This window comes from Bubalus bubalis, chromosome 1, assembly GCF_019923935.1.
Source record: "Bubalus bubalis isolate 160015118507 breed Murrah chromosome 1, NDDB_SH_1, whole genome shotgun sequence".
Lineage (NCBI taxonomy): Eukaryota > Metazoa > Chordata > Mammalia > Artiodactyla > Bovidae > Bubalus > Bubalus bubalis.
The window spans coordinates 48,185,953-48,210,171 of NC_059157.1; the positions used below are offsets into that span (position 1 = coordinate 48,185,953).

General features: G+C 48.5%; 1 protein-coding gene across 6 annotated transcripts in view; it reads right to left on the reverse strand.

Moving 5' to 3' along the window:
* EVA1C (eva-1 homolog C) overlaps positions 1-24,219 on the reverse strand; it is a 127,193-nt gene that overhangs the window by 7,749 nt on the left and 95,225 nt on the right. For 4 of the 6 annotated variants that reach the window (XM_025281690.3, XM_044939597.2, XM_025281696.3 and 1 more), the window contains one exon: positions 14,372-14,943. The exons of the other annotated variants lie outside the window; for them this stretch is intronic. In XM_025281690.3, the coding sequence (XP_025137475.2) occupies positions 14,567-14,943 (377 nt within the window). In that variant the 3' untranslated portion in view covers positions 14,372-14,566. Of the gene's footprint in view, positions 1-14,371; positions 14,944-24,219 lie in introns of those variants that run through there. 6 annotated transcript variants of the gene reach the window in all.

The following is a 24,219-nucleotide window of genomic DNA, read 5'->3' on the forward strand; positions in this document are numbered from 1 at the left end:
ACACAGAATCACAGACACGCATGCATGCCAGCAGACTCACACATGCATGCACGCAGACTCACAGACACACACGCACGCAGAATCACAGACACGCACGCACACAGACTCACAGACAGGCACGCACGCAGACCCAAAAACATGCACGCATGCAGACCCACAGACACGCACGCACGCAGACCCACAGACATGCACGCATGCAGACTCACAGACACGCACACACGCAGACTCACAGACAGGCACGCACGCATGCAGTATCACAGACACACACGCACGCAGACCCACAGACACACATGCACGCAGACTCACAGACACACATAGGCACAGACTCAGACACACACGCACGCAGACCCACAGACACACATGCACGCAGACTCACAGACACACATAGGCACAGACTCAGACACACACGCACGCAGACTCACAGACAGGCACGCATGCAGACTCACAGACAGGCACGCACGCAGACTCACAGACAGGCACGTACACAGCCTCACAGACAGGTACGCATGCACGCAACTCACAGACACGCACGGACACAGATTCACAGATATGCATATACACAGACTACAGACAATAGGCACAGACTCAGACACGCATGCACAGAGACTCAAACTCATGCACACAGACTCACAGACACACACGCACACAGACTCACAGACAAGCATGGACACAGACTCACAGACATGCATGCACATGCATGCATACATATATATAGATACACACGCACACCGTTCTCTTTGTCCTTCAACAGCTAATGATTCTGACAGGAGGAACAACTGACCCAGTGAAGATCTGAGAGGTTGAAAGCCCAGTTTTTGCGGATCTAGGGCCGGGTAGCCTTTGTGTGTGTGTGTTGGGGGAGGCTGTCAGGGACACAGTGCTCTGTCCCTGAGTTGACGGGGCTGGAATTTGAAGGCGCTGATGGATCCTCCCGGCCACACCTACACATCTTGCGTAAGATCCAGACACACTTTCATGATGGAATTAAGATGAGTGGCTGAAGCTGAAATAAATGATGCTTGTTTGTGAAAGGACTTTAAACAGACCTCCTGAGCAGGAAGAGTCACAAGAGGATGAGAAGGCAGACCCGGGTGAGGTCACTGGACTGTACCCTCCCAGAAGCCAAGTTGGCCAGCCAGCCAGGGCAAACCCCACCTCCCTAAGCACCACATTCTCCTTCCTCGCTTTCTGGGGTCACGTTCCTGGGAGCATGGAATATGTCAACCTGACATGTCATGGTTCAGCCATCCAAGCTTAGAAAGGGGCATTATTTTTAGACTGAAAAGGTGTATTTTATATTCACACACTTGACTTTCAAGACCCTGAATGAATTTTGCTGAAATAAATATTCTCCTTTGGGTCCAGTCCAAGTATGTGAAGTTTACAGTCCCAATGGCCTTTTCTTTTTCTTTCTTGCTTTGAAAAGGAATATTAAAAGTAGCTGAAAAGAGGGATTTAAAAATGAAAGGCAATTTTCAACATGTCTTATAAAATGAAAAGGAGCAAACGCTATAATATTTCTTCAGGACACAGACTGAAGTAAAACGAGATTTAGAACCCAGTGGTCATTCCTTGCGATGTGAAATGTCTATCTTTTCAGGACTCAGGATTTGGCAGGGCCTGGTCAGAGGAAGGTGGGAATTAGGGGGACCACCCATGTGTGTCCACCCATGGGGGATTGGCCAGGACAGCAATCTTGGTTTTAGCACTGAGACTCCTGAATTGCAGAAAATCCCTTGGTCTCCATCAAAGCAGGATGAGGGGTCACCCTCGTTGAAATCACTATGAGAGGAGCTCACAAAACCCCACTGACGGGAGTATCTCACCAGCCCTGTAGGCAGGGCTGTAGGCTGCTTACTCTGGGTCAGTGTGGGCTTTCAGACAGGCTTACAGGAGGGTGTGGGATTTTTGGAGGCATGGAGTGAAGCTGTCTTCACCTGCTCAGCTCCCTGCCCTCAGCCTGTCCCTGAGGACCAACCCTGGTCATCAGCCAAAGCCATCTACAGCCCGCCACCCTCCCCATCCCCAGGGCTGTCCGCGTTGTCTAAGAAGATAGATTCCAAATCCCACCCGAAAGCCACTGAGTTCTCCGGGAGGGGGGCGCCCAGGGATCTGCATTCTTATCTCAAGCTCCCCTGGGTTGCTTTCTCTTTTTTCAGCTGTGCCACGGGGCAAGTGGGATCTCAGTTCCCTGACCAGGGATCAAACTCAGGCCTCGGCAGTGAGTGCAAAGAGTCTTAACAGCTGGACCGCCAGGGAATTCCCTCCCTTGGGTTTCTGATGGGCAGGCAGCTAGAGGCCCGGCCTGGCTTCCGCCTGGGCTTCCCGAGCCCGGTCATCTATCTGCTCGTATCCTGCAGCCCAGATTCCCCTGCATTTGGGTTTTTTGTTTGCCTCTACACAGAATCCTTCTTCTGTGCCCCAACCCACCTGCTCTGGGCTCTCTTCCAGCCTCTCCACCCTGTCCTCTGCCCCAGCATCTTGTCAACCATCCTGACTTTCTACAGGGCTGGGACCCTAACAGCAGATCACATACTTTCAGGCTGTTTGGGGGGCCATAGGTGGCACACAGCATGGACTCAGGAGCCCGGTGGTCCACACTTAAGTATGTGAGGGCCCTCCCAGGGAGGGACCGAGGGGAGGTGGGACGAGACAGGTGGGTCAGGACCCAGCCAGCCCCTCCGCCCCACACCACCACATCGGCACCAGACCCTGAAGTCTAGGGATTCCAAGTTTAAACCTGGTCTTCAGAGTTGTTATAAAGGTATGTTTGTCAAGGTAGGCAAGAGCATGTCTTTTACATAATTTTTTATTTGGGGCCTGATGTCTATAAGATTTTAACACTTGGCTGTGTGGTATGTAACATTCATTTCTTCTCTCCAAACCCACAAATGTGACAGGCAGACGTATAGTTTTTTGGTCTTTTTTTTTTTTTTTGGCCTTGCAACAAGCTTGCAGGATCTTAGTTCTCCAAGCAAGGATCCAACCCAGACCCCCAGCAATGGAAGCATGGAGTCCTAACCACTGGATCACCAGGGAATCCCCAGACCTATAGATGTCTATGCATACACAGAAGAAAAATAGAGTTTTATGTGGAATCCTTTTCCTTTACATAATGATATAATCTATGCATTATTCTCCAATTTGCCCTTTTCACTGAATAACATGACTTCAATAATTTTTCATGTTGGTGCATACAGATCTACCTCATTGAAAAACAACCAGTCAATCCTAAAGGAAGTAAACTGAATATTCATTGGAAGGACCGATGCTGAAGCTGAAGCTCATACTTTGGCCACTTGATGCGAAGAGCTAACTCATTGGAAGAGACCCCGATGCTGGGAAAGATTGAAGGTGAAAGGAGAAGAGGGTGGCAGAGGATCAGATGGTTGGATGGCACCATCAACTCAATGGACATAAGTTTGAGCAAACTCCAGGAGAAGGTGAAGGACAGGGAAGCCTGGTGTGTTGCAGCCCATGGGGTCCAAAGAGTTGAACACAACTGAGTGACTCAACAACAACAACGATGTGCCTTTATTCCAGTTTTTTTAGGACAGCTGAAATTCTTCCCAAGACATCTTCCTTCTTCTTAGAAGTTTTCCACGTGCCTGAGCTAAGTGATGTAGGCCAGTCTGATTGAACAGAAGCCTTGGTGGCAGCCAGCATGGCCAGCCCGTGGATATGCCCCTCTGCTGACAGCACACGCCTCACCCTCCCAGGGTCCGGAGGCTTTACAATCAGAGGTCACGTTCTAAGGAAGGAAGTTCAGGCTCTCAGAACTGGGAGGCAACTCACTGGGTTTGCAAATTCTTCATCGATTCGTAACACATTCTCTTGCTGGTTCATTGTCAGTGGGTCAGGAACATTTCTGCTTTCTTCTCCTTAAGGGAGTTCATGTCGTGATTCGACACTTGCCTCTAATTGCTGCTCCCTCCCTTCCTTGGAAACTAATCGAGCATTTTCCAGGTCAGGTTGCTGTTTAGTCATCTGAACACGAGTCCCCTTCCTCTTGCCATAATCTTTCCCAGGCTGGATTTTGTCTTTGAAACAATAGGAAATGACAAGGTCTATTTTTCTTTTCTTGAAAGAACTCGATCCATGGAGTCATGAGTTGGAACAGAGAAAGTCCGGGGAATTAATATGCACCCCCGATCGGAAGTGACCAGCTTTCCTGTCTTTGTTCTGCCGAGTCCTGGAGTCTGAGCTCATGATACCCCAGGCAGTGTGCTTACAAGCAGGAAGGCTGCATTTTCACCTCCAGATAAATCCCCATCTGGGTTTTCTGTTGGACCCATTGGAAAGAAATGCAATTAGGCCCTGAGCAGTCTTCAAGCAAAGACTGGAAACCTTCCAAAGAAAGGCTGTGCCAGATATCCTTCGGTCCTCAACATACATTTGCATCATTGGAGAAGTTCACTGTGTCTTAAAGCACCCTCGAGAGTCAGGCCCTGGAAGAGCTTTCTATTAAAAGCTGTTTAATTTCTCCAACAGAAAATTCGGTTGTAATTTCTAAGACACTGAGACTAACTGGGGGCTTCCCTGGTGGCTCAGTGGTAAAGAATCCACCTGTCAATGCGAGAGACGCGGATTTGATCCCTGATCGGGGAAGATCCTACATGCTGGACAGCCGTTAAGCCCAAGTGCCACAACTATCGAGCCTGAGCCCATGAGTCGTAGAGCTTATCCTCCACAACAAGAGAAGCCACCCCCAACAGGAAGCCCACTCACCACAACTGGAGGGCCACTCCCACTCACCGCAACTAGAGAAAAGTCCTCAAAGCAAAGAAGACCCAGCACGGCCAGTAAATAAATAATAAAATAAATAAAGAAAGAAAATTATATTTAAAAAAGGCTAGCTGTATAGTGATCGGCAACCTTAAAATGAGGAGAAATTACTATTCCAAGAGCTCGAGGCCTACGTGGTTGGAGGCCAGGCCCAGCTAATTACTGGCTGTGGGTGGGTTGAAAGCCTGATTTCAGGGCTTCCCTGATGGTTCAGTGGTAAAGAATCCTCCTGCCAGCGCAGGAGACACAGCTTCGATTCCTGGGTTGGGAACATCCCCCTGGGGAAGGAAATGGTAACCCACTCCAGTATTCTTGCCTGGGAAATCTCATGGACAGAGGAGCCTGGCGAGCTACAGTCCATGGGGTCAGACACGACTTAGTGACTAAACAACAAACCTGCTTTCAACACTGACGTTTGCTTCTGAGGGATGGAAGGATGCTGGCCCAAGTGGGTGATGCCATCTCTACAGCCAATCCTGTTGTCTGGAGTCCAGCGCCTGGGGTTCTGTACCCTGTTAGCCTTAGACCTCACTGCTCCCCATTCCCAAACATGTGCCTCCTGTTCCCACCTCCTGGCCCACTGCTGCAGCTTCCCCCACCCCCCGCTCATGTTCCTGAACGACCACCTTTGACAATTCTGCTCATTCCTGAGGGTCCCGTTGAGCACCGCCTCCCATCAGCCTCTCCAGCCCATCAGGTAGAACCATTCTTCTGGGTTCCCAGGGCCATCTTATTTGAGCATTTAACATCATTCCTACACTCTGGGTTGTGAAGCTGAAATCCCCAAAGGATAAAGAGAAGGCCTTTGCAGACTCTGCTCCCAGATTCAGTCGAGAGATGGAAGATCCTGAAAGTAAACAGGAAGAAGAAGGCGGGAGGGGTGGGCCTGGTGGGTCAGCCGCTGTTGCCTGGCGGGGTAGGGAGACAGGGCCTCGAGGTGAGGAAGGCTTGGCCTGAGGTCTCTCTCTGGACCCTTTCTGGGGGCGGGGGATGCTGCTAGCCACTGGGTCAGGAAGAATGCAGGGGCTGGCTGTCTCAGAAGCTGTGTGCTTCTCAGGAGGCAAAAGAAGGGGAATGTACAGCAGCTGCTGCTGCAGGACAGGTGGCCAGGGCAAAAGGCCCCTGTGGGCTGTTCCCCCCTCTCTGGGGCAGGGAAGGCAGACCCGATGGCTGGGGCTGCGGTTCTGCAGGGATCCGGACGCACAAAGACTGGATGGCACCAAGGCCCGCCATCAGGACAGAGCCCACAGGGCTTGGGGACTAGGGACGTGTGGGGGTGTCCCCAGAAAGGTGAGCCCAGTGGGAGTAGGTGGCAACTTTGTCCCACATTTCTATGCCCAGATTTATTTTTATTTATTTATTGAGTCAGCAAATATTTTATATATATATATATATTTAACTTTTAATTTTGTATTGGCATATAGCCGATGAACAATGTCATAATAGTTTCAGGGGAAGAGCGAAGAGACTCAGCCACGCGTATACATTCTGCACCTGGGATGTTGATCCGATGACACCCTCGGTTGGTAATGAAATACCCGCTCCGTTTCATTGCAGTGAGCTGGGCCTGGCTCTCCCTGTCTGACCGAACACTCTGGCTCAGCATTGCCCAGCAGAGCTCCCTGCACCATCCAAGACAGGAGCCACTGGCCACGTGGCCACTGAGTCACTAGTGTGACTGAGGAGCTGACTTTTAAATGCTATTAACTGCTTTCGGTTTAAGATTAGCTAGGCAAACGTGGCTGCTGGCTCTGTGTTGGACGATCAGCATTGTGTTTAGACACCGGCTCATTCATTCTCAAGGGAGCCCAGCGCTGCCCCCGCAGGGAGGTGCCTGTTGACTTGAAATTCCTACAAAGAATGTGATGGCCTTGGGTAATTATTAGCTGGCTTCCTGCATTTTCCCTTATCTGGCTGATATTATCGTGCCTCTTTCTTGCCTTATTTCCAGCTATAGACCAGTATGGCTTCCAGTCGACAGGGCATTTAGCTGGAGTGTTTATTTAGGATTTAATCTCTGAGGCTACGGGCCAGTCATGGGATGGAGTTTGGCCAACTCTGCACTGGTGGTCAGGCTTACAATGGGCTTCTTAAAAACCAAGCTGACCACAGTTCCGGGTTTATGACTATCCTGCCAACACTGGGCCCGGCCTTTCAGGTCCAAGTGTGGGAGACTTCACAATGGAGTTGGCTGAAGAATCCAAATCCTTGATGCTTTCCTGGGAGCTCTGCGGATAGTCATTCCTCCTCCAAACTCCCCTCTGTGGCAGGGCTGGAGGCTGCCTTGTCCTCTTCAGCAGCTTGTTCTCATTTTGCCCTTGAGTTCTGTCCGATCTTCTGAGGACAGTGTAACTGATGAAGTTTTGGCCATGCTGGATGCTGAAACTCAGGAGGAAGAAATAATTGATGAAATTGATGAATTTGATGGAATTGATGAAAAGAAAAGCTTTCATTTAGGTGGTTCTTTTTTAAATGCAGGTTTTTTGTTTTTTTGTTTTTGTTTTTGTTTTTTTTTTTAACTACTTACTTTTGGCTGTGCTGGGGCTTCGTTGGTTCACGGGCTTTTCTCCAGTTGCAGCGAGTGAGGGCTACTCTCCAGCTGCAGCTCACAGGTTTCTCATTGCAATGGCCTCACTTGTTGCAGAGCGTGGGCTCTAGGTGTTCGAGCTTCAGCAGCTGCATTTTGAGGGCTCAACAGCTGTGGCACACCGACTTAATCGCTCCTCAGCAGGTGAAATTTTCCCGGACCAGGATCAAACCCGTGTCCCCTGTGTTGGCAAGTGGACTCCTATTCACTGTACCACCAGGGAAGTCCAGTTTCCCAAGATTTCTGAACGAGTGGCTTATTGAAGCAGTGCTCTTAGGAGAAATACTTCCAAGAAAATTGCTGTGGTCTGAGTGTTTGTGCCCCTGCAAATTCAAGTTCACATCCTAAGCCCCAGAGGTAAGGCCTCCGGGAGATTTTGTTTTTGTTTTTGTTTTGTTTTTGCCACACCACATGGCAAGTGGGATTTTAGTTCCCTGACAAAGAATCGAACCCACGCCCTCTGCACTGGAAGCTTGGGATCTCAACCACTGGACCACCAGGGAAATCCCTCTAGAACTTTCTAGATCAAAAACGTGGAGCCCTCATGAATGAGATTAGTGCCCTTATAGTAGAGACCCTACAAAGTTCCCCGTGTCCCCTCCATCGTGTGAGAACACAGCGGGAAGTCTGCAACCCAGAAGAGGGCCCTCCCCATACCATGCTGACACCTCGAGCTTGGACTTCCAGCCCCCAGACTGTGAGGAGGAAATTTCTAAATTTTATAGGCTACCTAGTCTGTGGGATTTTGTTACAGCAGCCCAAGCAGGCTAAGACAGAAATGTGCTCACTCAGTCATGTCACTTTGCAACCCCATGGACTGTAGCCTGCCAGGCTCCTTTGTCCATGGGATTCTTCAGGCAAGAATACTTCAGTGGGTTGCCATTTCCTCCTCCAGGGGATCTTCCCAACTCAGGGACTGAACCAGGGTCTCCTGCATCACAGGCAGATTCTTTACCGTCTGAGCCACAGGGGAAGCCCTAAGACAGAATTCAGTTCAGTTCAGTTCAGTCGCTCAATTGTGTCCGACTCTTTACAACCCCATGAATCACAGCACGCCAGGCCTCCCTGTCCATCACCAACTCCCGGAGTTCACTCAGACTTACGTCCATTGATGGACGTACGATCACTGACTTGAGTCAGTGATGCCATCCAGCCATCTCATCCTCTGTCGTCCCCTTCTCCTCCTGCCCGCAATCTCTCCCAGCATCGGAGTCTTTTCCAATGAGTCAACTCTTCGCATGAGGTGGCCAAAGTACTGGACTTTCAGCTTTAGCATCATTCCTTCCAAAGAAATCCCAGGGCCGATCTCCTTCAGAATGGACTGGTTGGATCTCCTTGCAGTCCAACGGACTCTCAAGAGTCTTCTCCAACACCACAGTTCAAAAGCATCAATTCTTCAGTGCTCAGCTTTCTTCACAGTTCAACTCTGACATCCATACATGACCACTGGAAAAAACATAGCCTTGACTAGACGAACCTTTGACAGAATTGGTGAGGGGCAATTCTCTGCAAAAGAGGACAGCTCTGGGCCACTCGCAGCCACCCTTGCAGCAGCTGGGGTGGTACCAGGCCTGGTGCAGGGTTCTGGGTGGGCACAGCATCACGCCTGGCCCATTTGTGGGGTTGGCAGTGGGACCGCTCACAGGGCCTCCCGGGAATTGCTGTGTGTGGGCTTCCCTGGTGGCTCAAAGGGTAAAGCATCTGCCTGCAATATGGGAGACCTGGGTTCAATCCCCGGGTTGGGAAGATCCTCTGGAGAAAGAAATGGCAATCCACTCCAGTACTCTTGCCTGGAAAACGCCATGGACGGAGGAGACTGGTAGGCTACAGTCCCTGGGATCGCAAAGAGTTACACACGACTGAGCAACTTCACTTCTGGCTGTGCATTCCTCCGTGAAGCAGCAAGTGCCCCAACATCGACAGAGCAAGACGGGCCCAGCTAACAAGCTCTGTGAACCCAGAAGGACTGAATTTTACAGCAGGAGGCTCACATTTTCAAAGTCAGTGTTTTGCAGCAAGTAACTGAGGCAGTGATATGGGCAAACTTCCCACCGAGCTGGCCTCTTTTCACAGGACTTCTGGGATCCCACTGCCTGAAGACCATGGAGTGGCGGTGGCCCCGACTTGCACAAAGCTTAGAAGCAGTAGTCTATGTGTGCCCTGCACTCTCTGGGCAGAATTCCACCTGGGAGCTTCCACCAGCCACCACACTCCATTGGCAACCCCTGATTCAAAGCTGCATTGGTCCTTTCCTTCCTGGGCTTGGTGCCCATCCAAACATTCTCAGCAGGACTCCTCAGCCTCCTTCCTTGAGAAGACCATGGCATTCTTCTCGTGGGCTCGGAAAATGCAAACAAACAACTTATTGCATTTGCGCAAGCCAAAGACTGCTCTTCGCCTTGGCTGGCCTGTTTCCCAGCTGCCTCTTTGGGGGTCCTGGGAGGATGTGCATGCATGTGGAGGTTGGGGGGAGACATAGATAAGAGAAGAACCATTGTGGCATTCAACAAGAGCTTTGAGACTAAGGTCAGTATTGGCGCAGCTCTTTCTCTGGCTGAAAAAGTAAAAACCTTCAGCTGGCATGTTCTCTTTAGGCTCACAGAGCCATCAGATGAAGGTAGTTATGTTCACGGAGCCAGAGAAGATGCTGCTTGGGAATTAGGACTAGAGACCGTGGTGGGAGGCTGTTCTGGGAGCCGAGACAGCACTGAAGTGCCTCTTGCTGAGCTCAGGAAATAAAAGGACAAGGGTTCTCTTTGATTAGAACAAAATTCTCATGAAGAATTTAAACAATGGAGCCATATGTTCATTCTCTGCTATGACCTGGAAGAGATTTATCTCTAATGACAGATTGAAAGCGAGTCATCCCGCCCTGTCAACTTCTCCCAATCCCCTACATTATAGATGGACAACTAGGGTCCCTGGAGGTGCTGAGGGGTTTCAGCCTCTGCCTACACCACCCTAGCCTGTGCATATGACACCTCTGTGGACCGAGTCCTACCCTCCTACCTTCTCAGGTAAGTGTAAGAGACGCACATTCTGAAATTGACAGAAGCAAGAGTGTCACTCTGACTCACCTTCAGTCCCTGTTCCTTTAGTTGAATGGAATCCACCTAATGCCTAGTCAACTGTATCTGCAATTGTGTTTTTACAGGTAGTCTCTTTTCTTTTTCTGGCTGCACTGTGAGCAGTATATGAAATCTTAGTTCCCGATCAGGGATCAAACTTGCAGCCCTTGCATTGGAAGGCATTGGAGTTCTAATCACTGGACTGCTGGGGAAGTCCCTTTGTAGTTTACTGCTATTAAAATGCTACGCAGGAATGTTGACAGCAGCACTCCTCACAGTAGCCCAAAGCGGAAGCAAGCCAGGGATCTACAAACGGATGAATCAAGGAACTCAGCGTGGTCTATCCATACGTGAAGGTGTTAGTTGCTCAGTCATGTCCTGCTCTTTGCAACCCCATGGAATGTAGCCTGCCAGGCTCCTCTGTCCATGGAATTCTCCAGGAAAGAATACTGGAGTGGGGAGCCATTCTCTTCTCCAGGGGATCTTCCCAACTCAGGGATTGAACCAGGCCTCCTGCATTGCAGATTCCTCGTCTGAGGCATGAGGAAAGCCTGGTTTATACATGTAGTGAAATATTATTCAGCCGTAAAAAGGAAGAAAGTACTGATTCATGCCACAGCACAAATGAACTTGAGGACATTATGCTAAATGAAGGAAGCCAGTGACCAAAGATTGCATTTACATGTGTGATTCCCTTTATATGAGCTACCCAGAATCGCTAAATGCACAGATACAGACTGGTAGTTGCCAGGGGCTGGAGGAAGGAGGGGATGGGGAGTGGCTGCTTACTGGGGTGGGGGTTTTATTTTCTGGTCTTGAAAGTGTTTTGGAATTAGGTAGAAGGGGCTTCCCTGATGGCTCAGATGGTAAAGAGTCTGCCTGAAATGTGGGCAACTTGGTTTCGATCCCTGGGTCAGGAAGGTCCTCTGGAGAAGGAAGTGGCAACCCACTCCAGAATTCTTGCCTGGAAAATCCCATGGGAGGAGCCTGGCAGGCTACAGTCCATGGGGTGGCAAAGTGTTGTACACGACTGAGCGACTTCACTTCAGAATTAGGTAGAAGTGGTGGTCCTACCACACTGTGAATATATTAAAAGCCACTGAACTGCGTGCCTTAAAGTGGTTAATTTTACTTCACATGAATTTCAACTTTGGTGTAGACTAAAAGTTTGTGTACCTTAAAATTCATGTTAAAACCTAACACCTAATGTGATGGTATTTGGAGGTGGGACCTTTGAGAAGTGATTAGGTCATGATGGCAGAGACCTCATGGATAAGACTAGCACCCTTATAAAGGAGACCTCCAGCTTGCTGGGTAAAGAATCTGCCTGCCAATGCAGGAGATGCAGGATCAATCCATGGGACAGGAAGATTGCCTGAAGAAGGAAATGGCAACTCACTCTAGTATTTTTGCCTTGAAAAATCCCATGGACAGGAGCCTGGCTGGCTACAGTCCATGGGGTCATGAAGAGTTGGACACGACTGAGCAACTGAGCAGGAACCAAAGGAGACCTCAGAGAATTCCAAGCCCCCTCTGCCATGTAGGCACCCAGCAAGAAGACAGCCAGCTATGAGCCAGGAAGCCAGGCTCTCACCAGACACTGAATTTGCTGGCCCCCTGATCTTGGACTTTCAGCCTCCAAAACAGAAATAAATTTCTGTTGTTTATAAGCCACTCAGTCTATGGTATTTTTGTAATAGCAGCTAGAATGAACTAAGGCAAACTGAATAACAAAAAACAAAGCAAAGCAAAATGCAGCCGCTCCCCCATATGGGCAGCTAGGCTGGTTGATGAGAGACAGGCCCTTCCCCCCACACCCACCTCCTCTGTGTGACTCAGATGGGCCTTCCACCCTCAGGATCCGGGGACTGAGGGAAATGCCTTCCATCCTCTCTGTTGATACCTGGGATACTGAGGGAACAGCTAGGATTTCCTCCTCACCTTACCACTGAGTCAGCTCCAGCACTTTGTACCATGTGGCTTGGCCCCACTACTTAACCTGTCAACCTTCAGCCTCCTCAACGATTTATACCTGCTTGCAGGGTTGATGTGAAGATGAAGTAAGAGAAGGAGGGAGACCTCGTTGGTAGTCAGCATATGAGAAGATTTGACACCATCATTTTTATGCTCTAAGTACCTCTGGGACAAGAAAGAAAAAAAAATTCTTTTCTTGTTCTCAGTTCAGTTCAGTTCACTTCAGCCGCTCCGTCGTGTCCGATTCTTTGCGGCTCCGTGAACCGCAGCACGCCAGGCGTCCCTGTCCATCGCCAACTCCTGGAATTTACTCAAACTCATGTCCACTGAATTGGTGATATTATCCAACCATCTCATCCTCTGCTGTTCCCTTCTCCTCTTGCCTTCAATCTTTCCCAGCATCAGGGTCTTTTCAAATGAGTCAGTTCTTTGCATCAGGTGGCCAAAGTATTGGAGTTTCAGCTTCAGCATCAGTCCTTCCAATGAATATTCAGGACTGATTTCCTTTAGGATGTACTGGTTGGATCTCCTTGCAGTCCAAGGGACTTTCAAGAGTCTTCTCCAACACCACAGTTCAAAATCATCAATTCTTCAGCACTCAGCTTTCTTTATGGTCCAATTCTCACATCCATACATGACTACTGGAAAAACCATAGCTTTGACTAAATGGGCCTTTGTTGGCAAAGTAACATCTCTGCTTTTTAATATGCTGTCTAAGCTGGTCATAGCTTTTCTTCCAAGGAGTAAGCATTTTTTAATTTCATGGCTGCAATCACCATCTGCAGTGATCTTGAAGCCCCCCAAAATAAAGTCAGCCACTGTTTCCCCATCTATTTGCCATGAAGTGATGGGACCAGATGCCATGATCTTAGTTTTCTGAATGTTGAGTTTTAAGCCAATTTTTTCACTCTCCTCTTTCACTTTCATCAAGAGGCTCTTTTGTTCTTCTTTGCTTTCTGCCATAAGGGTGGTGTCATCTGCATATCTGAGGTTATTGATATTTCTCCCAGCAATCTTGATTCCAGCTTGTGCTTCATTCATTAGTCACTCAGTCTTGTCTGACTCTTTGTGACTTGATGGACTGTAGCCCGCCAGGCTCCTCTGTCTATGGAATTCTCCAGGCTAGAATCCTGGAGTGGGTAGCCTTTCTCTTCTTCAGGGGATCTTCCCAACCCAGGGATCGAACCTGGGTTTCCTGCATTGCAGGCAGATTCTTTACCATTTGAGCCACGAATGAAGCCCCATTGTAAACCACTCTTGTTTTAGTCGCTAAACTGTGCCCAACTCTTTTGTGACCACTCCCCCCCCCATGGATTGTCTTCTGCATTGGCAGACAGATTCTTTACCACTGAGCCATGTAAACCATAATTTATTTATAAAATCAAGACCAAATCCAGTCTACTGCCTGTTTTTGTACAGTCCATGAGCTAAGAATGGCTTTTATATTTTAAAATAATTGATTAAGAATATATGACATGTGAAACTTCATTAATTTCAAATTTCAGTTTCCACAAATAAAGTTTTATTGAAACACAGCTGTGTTCATCCATTATGTATTAGCTGTGGTTGCTTTTGAGCTCCAGTGGCAGAGGTGAGTAGTGGTGGTAGACACTATCTGACGAGAAATGCCTAAAATATTTATTATCTTCACCTTAAAATTTTTTTTGCCAACCCTGTCTCTAAACATAATACCACCAGTGAGCTTGAGGTCACTCAACTCATGCTTGCCATCTTGAATATTAGTATAATTTCTTGATGGATAGACAGAGATCTTCTAAATATCCATCTGTAAAATGAGAATGACAGCATCATCGCATGAAGTTGTCATGAGTATTAAATAACTTAGTGCATGAAAAGCAGCTAGAACAGTGCTGGGCATTATAAGTGCTCAATAAATGTGAACTCTAGTTCTGTTAGCATATACCCATGAATTTAGATAAATAACAGAAGACAAAGACCTCTTCCCTCCAAATTTATTTTGGGATGTGCTGTAAACAGTTTGAAATGTCCCTTTAAGAACTTTCTGGCTTCCCCAGTATTGGATGGCATGACAAATTCTCCTTCACAGAAGGTACAAGTGGAACAGAGCTGGAGGGGCTTTGGGAACCTTCCCTCTTCAGAAAGTGTGCTCACATCAGGATGTATCTGGCTCTCAGTAGAACTGGCCCATGTTTCTCGAGAGTGAAGTGTCCAAGCCACTGTTCATCCATATTTCCTGGATGATCTGCTCCCTGCGCTCAATCCTTTCTGCCAGCTCTGCAGCCTCTATGGAACTGTAGACAGGATATGTAGTCCTACAAAACCCCGACAGTTCCCCTGGAAAGTCGGAGTCCGAGGAGTCCTCCTCCCCCTCCTCATCCTGGCTGTCCTCCTCGGCCTTGTCGCTTCCTGGCATGAGGTGCTCCCTCGCCAGCTGCAGCTCCTGGAAGTCCTTGGTGCAGGACACTCTGATGACCAAAGCACACAACGTGAGTGCCAGACCAACGCAGACACTGGACACGAACAGCAGGGCGGCTCTCTCGGGATGGGCTGCAAAGGCAAGAGAGCACATCAGGACCCGGAGGAGCTGCCGGTCCTCAGCAGGCCTAAGTCCCATAGAAACGGTTATGTGCCCAGGCAGGAGGGTAACGCAGAATCCCAATCCTGGACAGAATCTCTGAGACCATCCACACCTAAGAGCATATACCCCTACTAATTAAAACAAACAAAAAAGCGGTTTGGAGCATGTATAGTCAATATATGTATGTTTATGAGGGACACATAGCAAAGGACTGAGAAGCTGAACCTTCCCAAGTTCAAATGCAGCCCTGCCACTCACTAGTTGTGTGACTTTTGGCAAATTACATCACCTCTCTCTGCCTCAGTTTTTTTCACCTGTAAAATGGACCCCAAAGCCCCTTTCTATCATAAAGTTGAGTTACTTTCTATGATGCTCTCAGAACACGCAATGACACATAACAAATGTTTAAGAAGCTGTTAGCTATTATTCATTGTAGTAAACTTTGAAAAATGAATTACATATAAAGTATGAGTGTAAGTCCTAAGATATTAAATGTTACACAGCTTAATTTCTTTCAGATTAAAAAATAAATATAAATAAAGGTTCTGGTAATGAAAGTTCAACATCCAAATGATTGTCTAATAGGAATAGAAGTAATGCTATTTGTACTATGTACCCTGGTCTAAATCCTAACATATGTTTAATCCTTACAGTAGCCCTATGTGGAAAGGACTATTCCTCTTCAGCTCTGTATCTCCTGAGGTGCTAGCATTCCCATTTGGGGAAGTAACAATCCAGTTAACTTTCCTATACTATAGATCAGGAGTTGACATATTTTTTTTCCTGTAAAGGGTCAGATAGGACCTATTTTAGGCTTCGTGGGCCACAGGATCTGTGTGGCAACTTCTCAGAGGTGCTGTTGTGACATGAAAGATGATACAGATATGGCTGTCTTCTAATAAAACTTTATTTACAAAACCAGCCTGTGGGCTGTACTTTGTGAATCTCCAACATAGAGACTTAGACTGAGGTCAGGGGGTGGCATGGGGAGCCACCGTCTGAGCTTGGTTGGCTTCTTTAGGAGGAGCCAGGACAGGAACCCAGCTCCTGAGCTGTGAGCAGCTTGTGAGATGAACATCTAGAACCACTGGCACGTGCTCCTACGTCTCCACAGAACCATCCTCCTCCAGGCACACAGCCCCCTGTTCACTCCACTTGAATAACGACTGTTGTCTCTGCTGCCTCGGTCCTTCCCAGAGACGCAGACTGGAGGTTCAGATCTCAACGGCTGTTACGTTTCATGTCCAGTCAAGAAACCCAGCCCCTGTGATCTGACGGGAGAGCTCTAAGTGGGACACGTTATCTTCTTGAAACGTGAAACTTCCCCGGTTGGCTTCCTTCACTCGCAGTTCAAGTCACTGGTGAAGTCACCAGCCTCAAATGTTCTTTGTTGCCACCAGCCCTCTGAGCACAGTCTCATCACTCTCCCTAAGTCACAGAAGTCTGAACACGAAGCTGATTTTGGCGGGGAGAGGGGCATTGAGCTGTGTCTGCAATGCAGACAATATATTATAACATTAAAACTAGTAAATTTTAAATTAAAATATTAAAACATTATAAAAATAACAAGAACATATTTTTCCCAAGAGTTAAGGTTATTTTGATCCTGGAAGGGTTGTTAGTCGCTCAGTCCTGACTCTTGTGACCCCACGGACTGCAGCCCACCAGGCTCCTCTGTCCATGGAATTCTCCAGGCAAGAATACTGGAGTGGGATGCCATTCCCTTCTCCGGGGTATCTTCCCATTCCAGGGATGGAACCCACATCTCCTGCACTGCAGGCAGGTTCTCTACTGTCTGATCCACCAGGGAAGCCCCAAGGTAGTTTGAAGATCTGGTCGACTGGAGGCACATCTTTTGTATTCTATTTCTGCGAGTGGTGGTAGAACTGGGATTGGGAGATGCTGGCATTTGGGACACATTTGTGAAGCCATTAAGCCAGAATATTACACAAAATGATGCTAAGACCCAAGGCCCTGATCTGAGGGGGCAAATCCTTTCTCCTTCTCCCCTTGCATGTCAAAGCCTCTGCTGGGAGTGGACTCATTGCTTCTGACTCCACTGTCACCTTCCTTTCCTTCAAATCCTTCTCCTTTCTTGTCCCTGCTGCCTCCTGCCCCCCACCTCCCTGCCACCGCCGCACCAAACCTCCGGATCATTGTCTTCCCCAATCCCTCCTGTCCTCATGGTTCTGATATGGGCTTTTGGTGCAGCCATAATTCAGCTTCCCCTTCTCCTGCGCTCCTGCTCATTCCTCCCCAGCTTGCCCAAGCGTCAACCTTGAGCCCACCGACAGCCAGGCCAAAAACATCACCTCCTGCTATGCCTGCAAGGACTGCTGCCGATGGCCAAACGGACTCCCACCCATTTGTGACCTTTTCCAGCCAGCCCCGTTCAAGACAGGCCAGTTCCAGGCAGAAATACCCCGTGCTGGTCAAGCTTCTGGGAAACAGTGATCACCCACAGCCCCCTTCTCTCCTTGCCCACAAGACCATCATGCCCAGCAATGGTTTCATGGGCGAAGAAGGAGCTCAGGCCAGGACATAGGCCTGCCTCTGCTCCAGACAGGCGGGCTAGTTACTGTTTCCCCTTCCTTCCTTTCTCTCTCTCTCCTTCCCCAACCCTATTTCTTTTTTAAAGAATTAAACTAACCATGTTGTTGTTTAGTAGCTAAGTTGTGTCTGACTAGTCGCGATCCCATGAACTGTAGCCCTTCAGGCTCCTATGTCCAGGGGATTCTTCAGGCAAGAATACTGGAGTGGGTTGCCAGTTCCTTCTCCAGGGGATGTTCCTGACCCAGGGATCAAACCCACATCTCCTGCTTGGCAGGCAGGTTCTTTACCACAGAGCCACCAGGGAAGCCTTAGGATATGACACATTCTCTTTATGGGTCAATACATGGCCTTCCTTTGTATTTATTCATTTAATTAAGCAATTTAAATTCTGTCACCAGCACCTGTGCTGTGAATAAGCCCCCTGAGTGGGAGTTGGACCTTAACAATACCTGTGTCTAACCTGTGGGTTCCCCTCCCCCCAGCCTCCCCCCACATCAAGGTAACTGCCACCTGCATTCCATGGTCATTCCTCCCCTGCTTGCCTTTTTAATACAGCTTTCTGCATCTCCATGTATTCCTAACAGCTTTATGAAAAGGGTGTAACATTACAGCTTAGTGTCTGGGCTTTGGCGTTTGCTTTGAACCCAACAGTATATGGCTGCGTGCTACTCCGCTGTCTTGAAGGCACTGGTTTGTTCACGCAGTCGCCAGGCGGCGGGCATCCGGGGACTGCCAGGTTCCTTCTGTGGGCCTTATAGCCGTGACCACTCCTGCAAATGTCCCTGGGTCAACACGTGCAAGTGTTTCTCTCCGGTGCTGACCTAGGAGGGCAACTGAATGAGTTCTAAGACGTGTGACTTTGGGGAAAAGTGGCCAGGGTGGCTTCCGCAGTGCTGCAGTGCCTGAGAAGTCGCGTGACTCCTCGTCTTCTCCAGCACTACGTATGGACAGGGTTCTAGCTTTTCCCCAATCGTATGGGTACAAAACTGTACTCACTGTGGCTTGATTTGTATTTATTTCCCCGATCCCCAATTATGTGTCCATCTCTTCAGATGCTTACCTAGTCTCTCTTGTCAAAATGCTGGCTCATGTCACATGCCCACTTTTAAAACTGGGTCTGCACTAGGTATATCTATATATACATACTGCTGCTGCTGCTGCTGCTAAGTCACTTCAGTTGTGTCCAACTCTGTGCGACCCCATAGACGACAGCCCACCAGGCTCCCCCGTCCCTGGGATTCTCCAGGCAAGAGCGCTGGAGTGGGTTGCCATTTCCTTCTCCAATGCATGAAAGTGAAAAGTGAAAGTGAAGTCGCTCAGTCGCGTCCGACTCCTAGTGACCCCATGGACTGCAGCCTACCAGGCTCCTCTGTCCATGGGATTTTCCAGGCAAGAGTACTGGAGTGGGGTGCCATTGCCTTCTCCGATATATACATACAGGCTCCATATATTGTTGATATTAGGCATTAGACAGCATATACATGGTGAATGACCTGTATTTGCCTATCATTAAGGTGTCTTTGGATCTAGTGAATTTATCTGAAAAACAGGAAGGATAACACTTCTCCACCTTTCCCACCCCCAGCTGCTCTCCTCTCTACTTTCCTGCCCTCCTCATCCATTTTCCCCATTGGAATTGTAATCTTTTTAAAAATGCACATCAGATTGCATCCTTGTCCTACTTAAAACCTATAACCCTCTTTCTCTGCCTATAAGATAAAAAGCAAACCCTGACCATCACCTATGAAGCTTGCTAGAACCTGGCCGGTGCAACCAGCCTCCTCAAGTTCAACTCCAAAGACTCGAGCCCCTGCTTTCTGCTTTCCGGCCACTGGCCTCTCTCCAGCCCTCACGGGGGCCAGATGACTTGGCACCTTGGTGCTTTTGCACACACCATTCCTTCTGCCTGGAATGTTCCTTCTCCCCCTCCTCATCCAGGCCTCTGTGCCCCATGCCCAGCCTGGACTCAGTCCTGGTCATTAGGTCTCATAGCCTCTCGAATGTCGCTAAGTCTCTGAGTGTATTTTATACTTTCTCACCCCAAAGAATAAGCTCCCTGAGCACCGGGACTGAACGGCCTTGTTCTTCGCCCAGTCCCCAGTGCCCAGTCCTAACTGGGGGTGACACAGCTCTCTGCTGAGTGCTGCAAGGGAGTGGACGTGGATCTACAGCACTAGGCTTGGGGCTCCATGATGTTAGCTGCCTTTCTTCCTCTCTCCCTCTGCTCTGGGGGTGGGGGTGGGTGGGGCTGGGGATCTGGATTCTGGTGCCACCAGAGCTTCTCACTCATCAGACCCTAGGCACCTCTGGCTCCCGTGAACCTCCTGCCAAGTGATCACTCTTCAGGCCACTGAACCGAGTCTGCTGAGATCCAATGATCAAAGATGGAAAACGTGGCAACTCTTGGGCCAGCCGACTGGAATCAAGTTTTCCTAGTCAACTGAGCCAACTGGTCTGCAGTCACAGAATCACAGGTGTTAGCTGATGGAGCCGTGGCTGGGAACTGGCCCAGTTCCTCCTGTTCTCACTTGCCCAAAGCCACCACCCAGCTGGGACCCAACCTCGGGTCAGAGCTCTCTCCAGAGCCCCAGGCTTTACACTAAGAGGACGCCGTCTGTTTTCTAAAAACTGGACCACTGTAGGCTTTTGTGACCCCTTTGCCTATCATGCATGTGCATGCTAAGTTACTTCAGTTGTGTCTGACTTTTTGTGACCCAATGGGCCATAGGCTCCTCTGTCCATGGGATGCTCCAGGCGAGAATACCCATGGGGTGGGTTGCCATGCCCTCCTCCAGGAGACCTTCCCAACCCAGGCTCCTGGGAGATCTAAGAACCCACATCTCTTAAATCTCCTGCATTGAGAGCTGGGTTCTTTACCACTAGCGCTACCAGGGAAATCCTTTGGGAGGGCAACAGCTAGGAAGGCCAGGGGTCTCCAAATGGAGGAAATAGGCTGCAAGTGTCAGACATTTTTATCTTTCTTAAGCGGCAGGAGGAAACAAACTAGTGAGATAGATAGATAGATAGATAGATATATTTTTCCCCCCCTTCTCTATACAAATTTTAAAAGGAGGTTTCTCTTAAAATACTGTGTTGCCATAATGACACCTGGTTCCACCTGAAGTTAACTATTCTCAAACCTTGAGTTAACCAATGCCTTTTTCTTATGGAAATGTTTGTCTTAAGCTATGTTAATGTACTATACATTTACCTCAAACTCTGTCTTCAAGTCAGTTCCACCTAATGGCTCAGAACCTACTTGACAAACCATTATGTTATACTCAGACATTGTTCTCCTAATTTATGTAGATGAAACTATTTGTATGGTAATCTCCCTTCTACAAGATTCAAGTCATTCATTTTATGGCCTGGGATGAGTCGTCTGGTGCCAAGATTATCCCAAAATATATCTTATGGATGAGGGACCTGGTGCCATTCTGAGTTTTAAGCCATTCCTTTCTTTCATTAGCAGACTGCTAGTGACTATATAACATCCAGCTAAAAACTAGCAGGGGGGTACTCTTTCTGCCCGCTTCTGATGCCTATGTCAGAAGCTTTCTCTACCTCTTTTATACTTTAATAAAACTTAATCATACAAAAGCTCTGAGAGATCAAGCCTCGTCTCTGGCCCTAGATTGAATTCTTCTCCTCCAGAGGCCAAGAATCCCGGCGTCTTTTCGTGGGTCAGCAACGACCTTTCACCTTTCCTATTATATATTCTGTTAAAATAAAGGTATTAGACTCCTTGTTAAACAGAATCCTCACACTGTGCTATTGTCAGTCTTACTCACATTTGGACTTAGTTCCTCGCAGGTCCAGTGAATGACTTAAATTTCATCAGTGGTTGCAAGCCCTGGGGAGTCTCACCAAGGTGGCCTGTGGCCTTTAAGGTCCCTTGACTCTTAGAACTCTGGTCTGCAGCCAACACAGCTCCAGCTCAAACTTACTGTCTAAAAAAGACACCAAGAGACTGGGCAAGAGTTCCATCCCGGGGGGCCCTGCTACCACCAGCTGAAAACACAAGGCCCGCTGGGCCTGGTCTGACAGCACTTAGGGATGTGATAGTAACTTTCTGTCACGGAAGCAAAGATTAGAGGCCGTGGGAACACTTCAGAACCCACACCTCCATGACAAGGCGGTGCTGATTTCCCATCCTTCTCCCTGACAGGGGATCATGAAACTCCAACTTCGGAATGTGTTATGATACTTCTGTTTCATTGTGGGTCTGTCTGATATCCTAGAGCTCCTTTTACATGAAACAATGACGCCCTCCCAATGCAGGAGAAATGCTGCATTCTCATCCATGGCCCCAGTTACCCCCACGCACCCCCAAAGTCCACAGTGAGCTCTGCCAGAGGCCAAGGACACACACAGGCCCAAGTCCAAGGCAGGATCAGAAATACTAGGCTGCAAAGGGCAGGAAATATTAATAAAATGTTCACTAGAGGGAATGGAAGAGCTAGACTAAATAAATATCCTTTGACACAATCTTCAGCTGAGCCAGCTAACAAAGTCACTTCCCTAAATCTCCAACACACACACACACACACACATTCATACACACACAGACTCACACACACAGAGACACACACACATACACTCACACAGAGAGAGACACACACACATCCATCCCTTTCCATTTCCCTAACTTCGAAAATTTTCTAAGAGCTTCTTCAGACCCATGATCTAAATTCTAGAATGAATTCAATAAATATGTCTATATTATTGAGAAGAGGGTAAATTCAAATGTGGGCTTCCCCAGGGGCACTGTGGTAAAGAATTTGCCTGCCAATGCAGGAGACACAGGAGACGCGGGTTTGATCCTTGGGTCAGGAAGAGCCCCTGGAGAAGGGAATGGCAACCGACTCCAGTATTCTTGCCTGGAAAATTCCACGGACAGAGGAACCTAGTGTAGTCCATGGGGTCACAAAGAGTCAGGAATGACTGAGCAATTGAGCACACACAGATTTAAACAGTCCTATGAAGATGTCTCACAGACCATTTAAATGGCTCAAAGAGAAATTGTTCATCGGGAACCCTTGGATATTTCTGTGTCCATTCCACAAGCCTCTGTGTCTCCACACCCCGGGATAAGCCCCTTGACTCTGGGTTTTAGTCTGTCGGTCCCCCACGTGTACTTGGAGGCACTAATGTGGCCAAGCTATCCGTAGCCTGACCTGAGGACATGTCCTTTTGATTTGCTCAGTCCATTGTCTATGTGGTGATTTTGCCAGAATCCTCCCAGCTCACTCTTGGTAGCTTCTGTTGGGACCTCTCCAGTAGGAGGGCCTCCTCCTCTCAGTGGGTGTCCAGGGAACCCAGTCCAGCCTTCTGATCACATCCCTACATCGAGGATGAAGATGCCACTGAGAGCTGGCTGGGGCACCACTTTCTAGTGATGATGATGCTGATACTCTCATCATGAGATGCTCGTGTTGAAATGGCTCAGCCTAAGGTCCTGCCCTTCACTGCAATGTGCTGGCCTAATCAGTGAGGAGAATGCTGTGAGCTGGGGACCATTCAGAAGAACCGCCCAGAGAGTAACATGCCCAGGAAATTCACAGGCAGGGTCAGAGGCCCCTGTCCCCCTAAGACTTTGTGAGCCTCTGTGATTTGACGAATGAACTTCTAGTGGCAGCTCCGTTTCATTAACACCTGACACAGCACCTTCAGTGTCTCTTTCTCTTTAACATGAAATTTTGGCTTGGCCTCAGAACGTGCCTAAACATCCCTCGATAAAACCCAATAACCCACTGAGTCTGTACGTTCCTTAAAAATTGGATACTTACGAACAGCAAATACCAGGAGATGATAAGGTACAGGATAGCTCATGAGACCAGAGGAGGACTCACCATGTGGTCACTAATTAACTGTTAACTGTGCATCTACTTGGTGCCAGCTCTGTCTCAGTCACTAGGATACGGCAATGACGAGGATGACAAACATCTGCAGTTGAAACCTTAATGTCTAGTGGAGAGATGGGTGCCTAATAAGTAAACCTCTCCAATGACTTCTGATGTTGATGCTGAAGCTGAAGCTCCGATACTCTGGCCACGTGATGCAAAGCGCTGACTCATTGGAAAAGACCCTGATACTTCAAAAGATTGAGGGCAGAAGGAGAAGGGGGCAGCAGAGGATGAGATGGTTAGATAACATCACTGACTCAATGGACATGAGTTTGAGCAAACTCCAGGAGGTAGCGAAGGATAGGGAAGCCTGGTGTGCTGCAGTCCATGGGGTCACAAAGAGTTGGACACGACTGAGCGACTGAACAACAGCAAAAATGACTCCTTGGAGTAATAAGTGTGCAAGAGGAGAGATAGGGATGGAGAGAAGCTAATTCAGACCTCTCAAGGATATTAGGTTTCCATCCTTCAAAATTCTGAAGGGCACATGTCTCTCTTGGAGAAGCTGGAGGGCAGGTTTTGTATCTGTTGAGTCAGATCCTGCCCTGCTGCTGGCCACTCAGTGTCCTCAGGCACATGGCTCAAGTCCTCTGAGTCTCAGCTTCCTTGTGTGCAGAAGAGGGGATGAGTCACTCAGGGTCATTACTACGTATTGTAACCTCTGAAATTCATGCACCGAAGCCTTAACCCCCAGTGTGACTATATTTGGAGACAGAACCTATAAGGAGGTAATTAAGTTTCAATGGGGTCATATGGGTGGGGCCCTGATCCAACAGGATTAGTGTC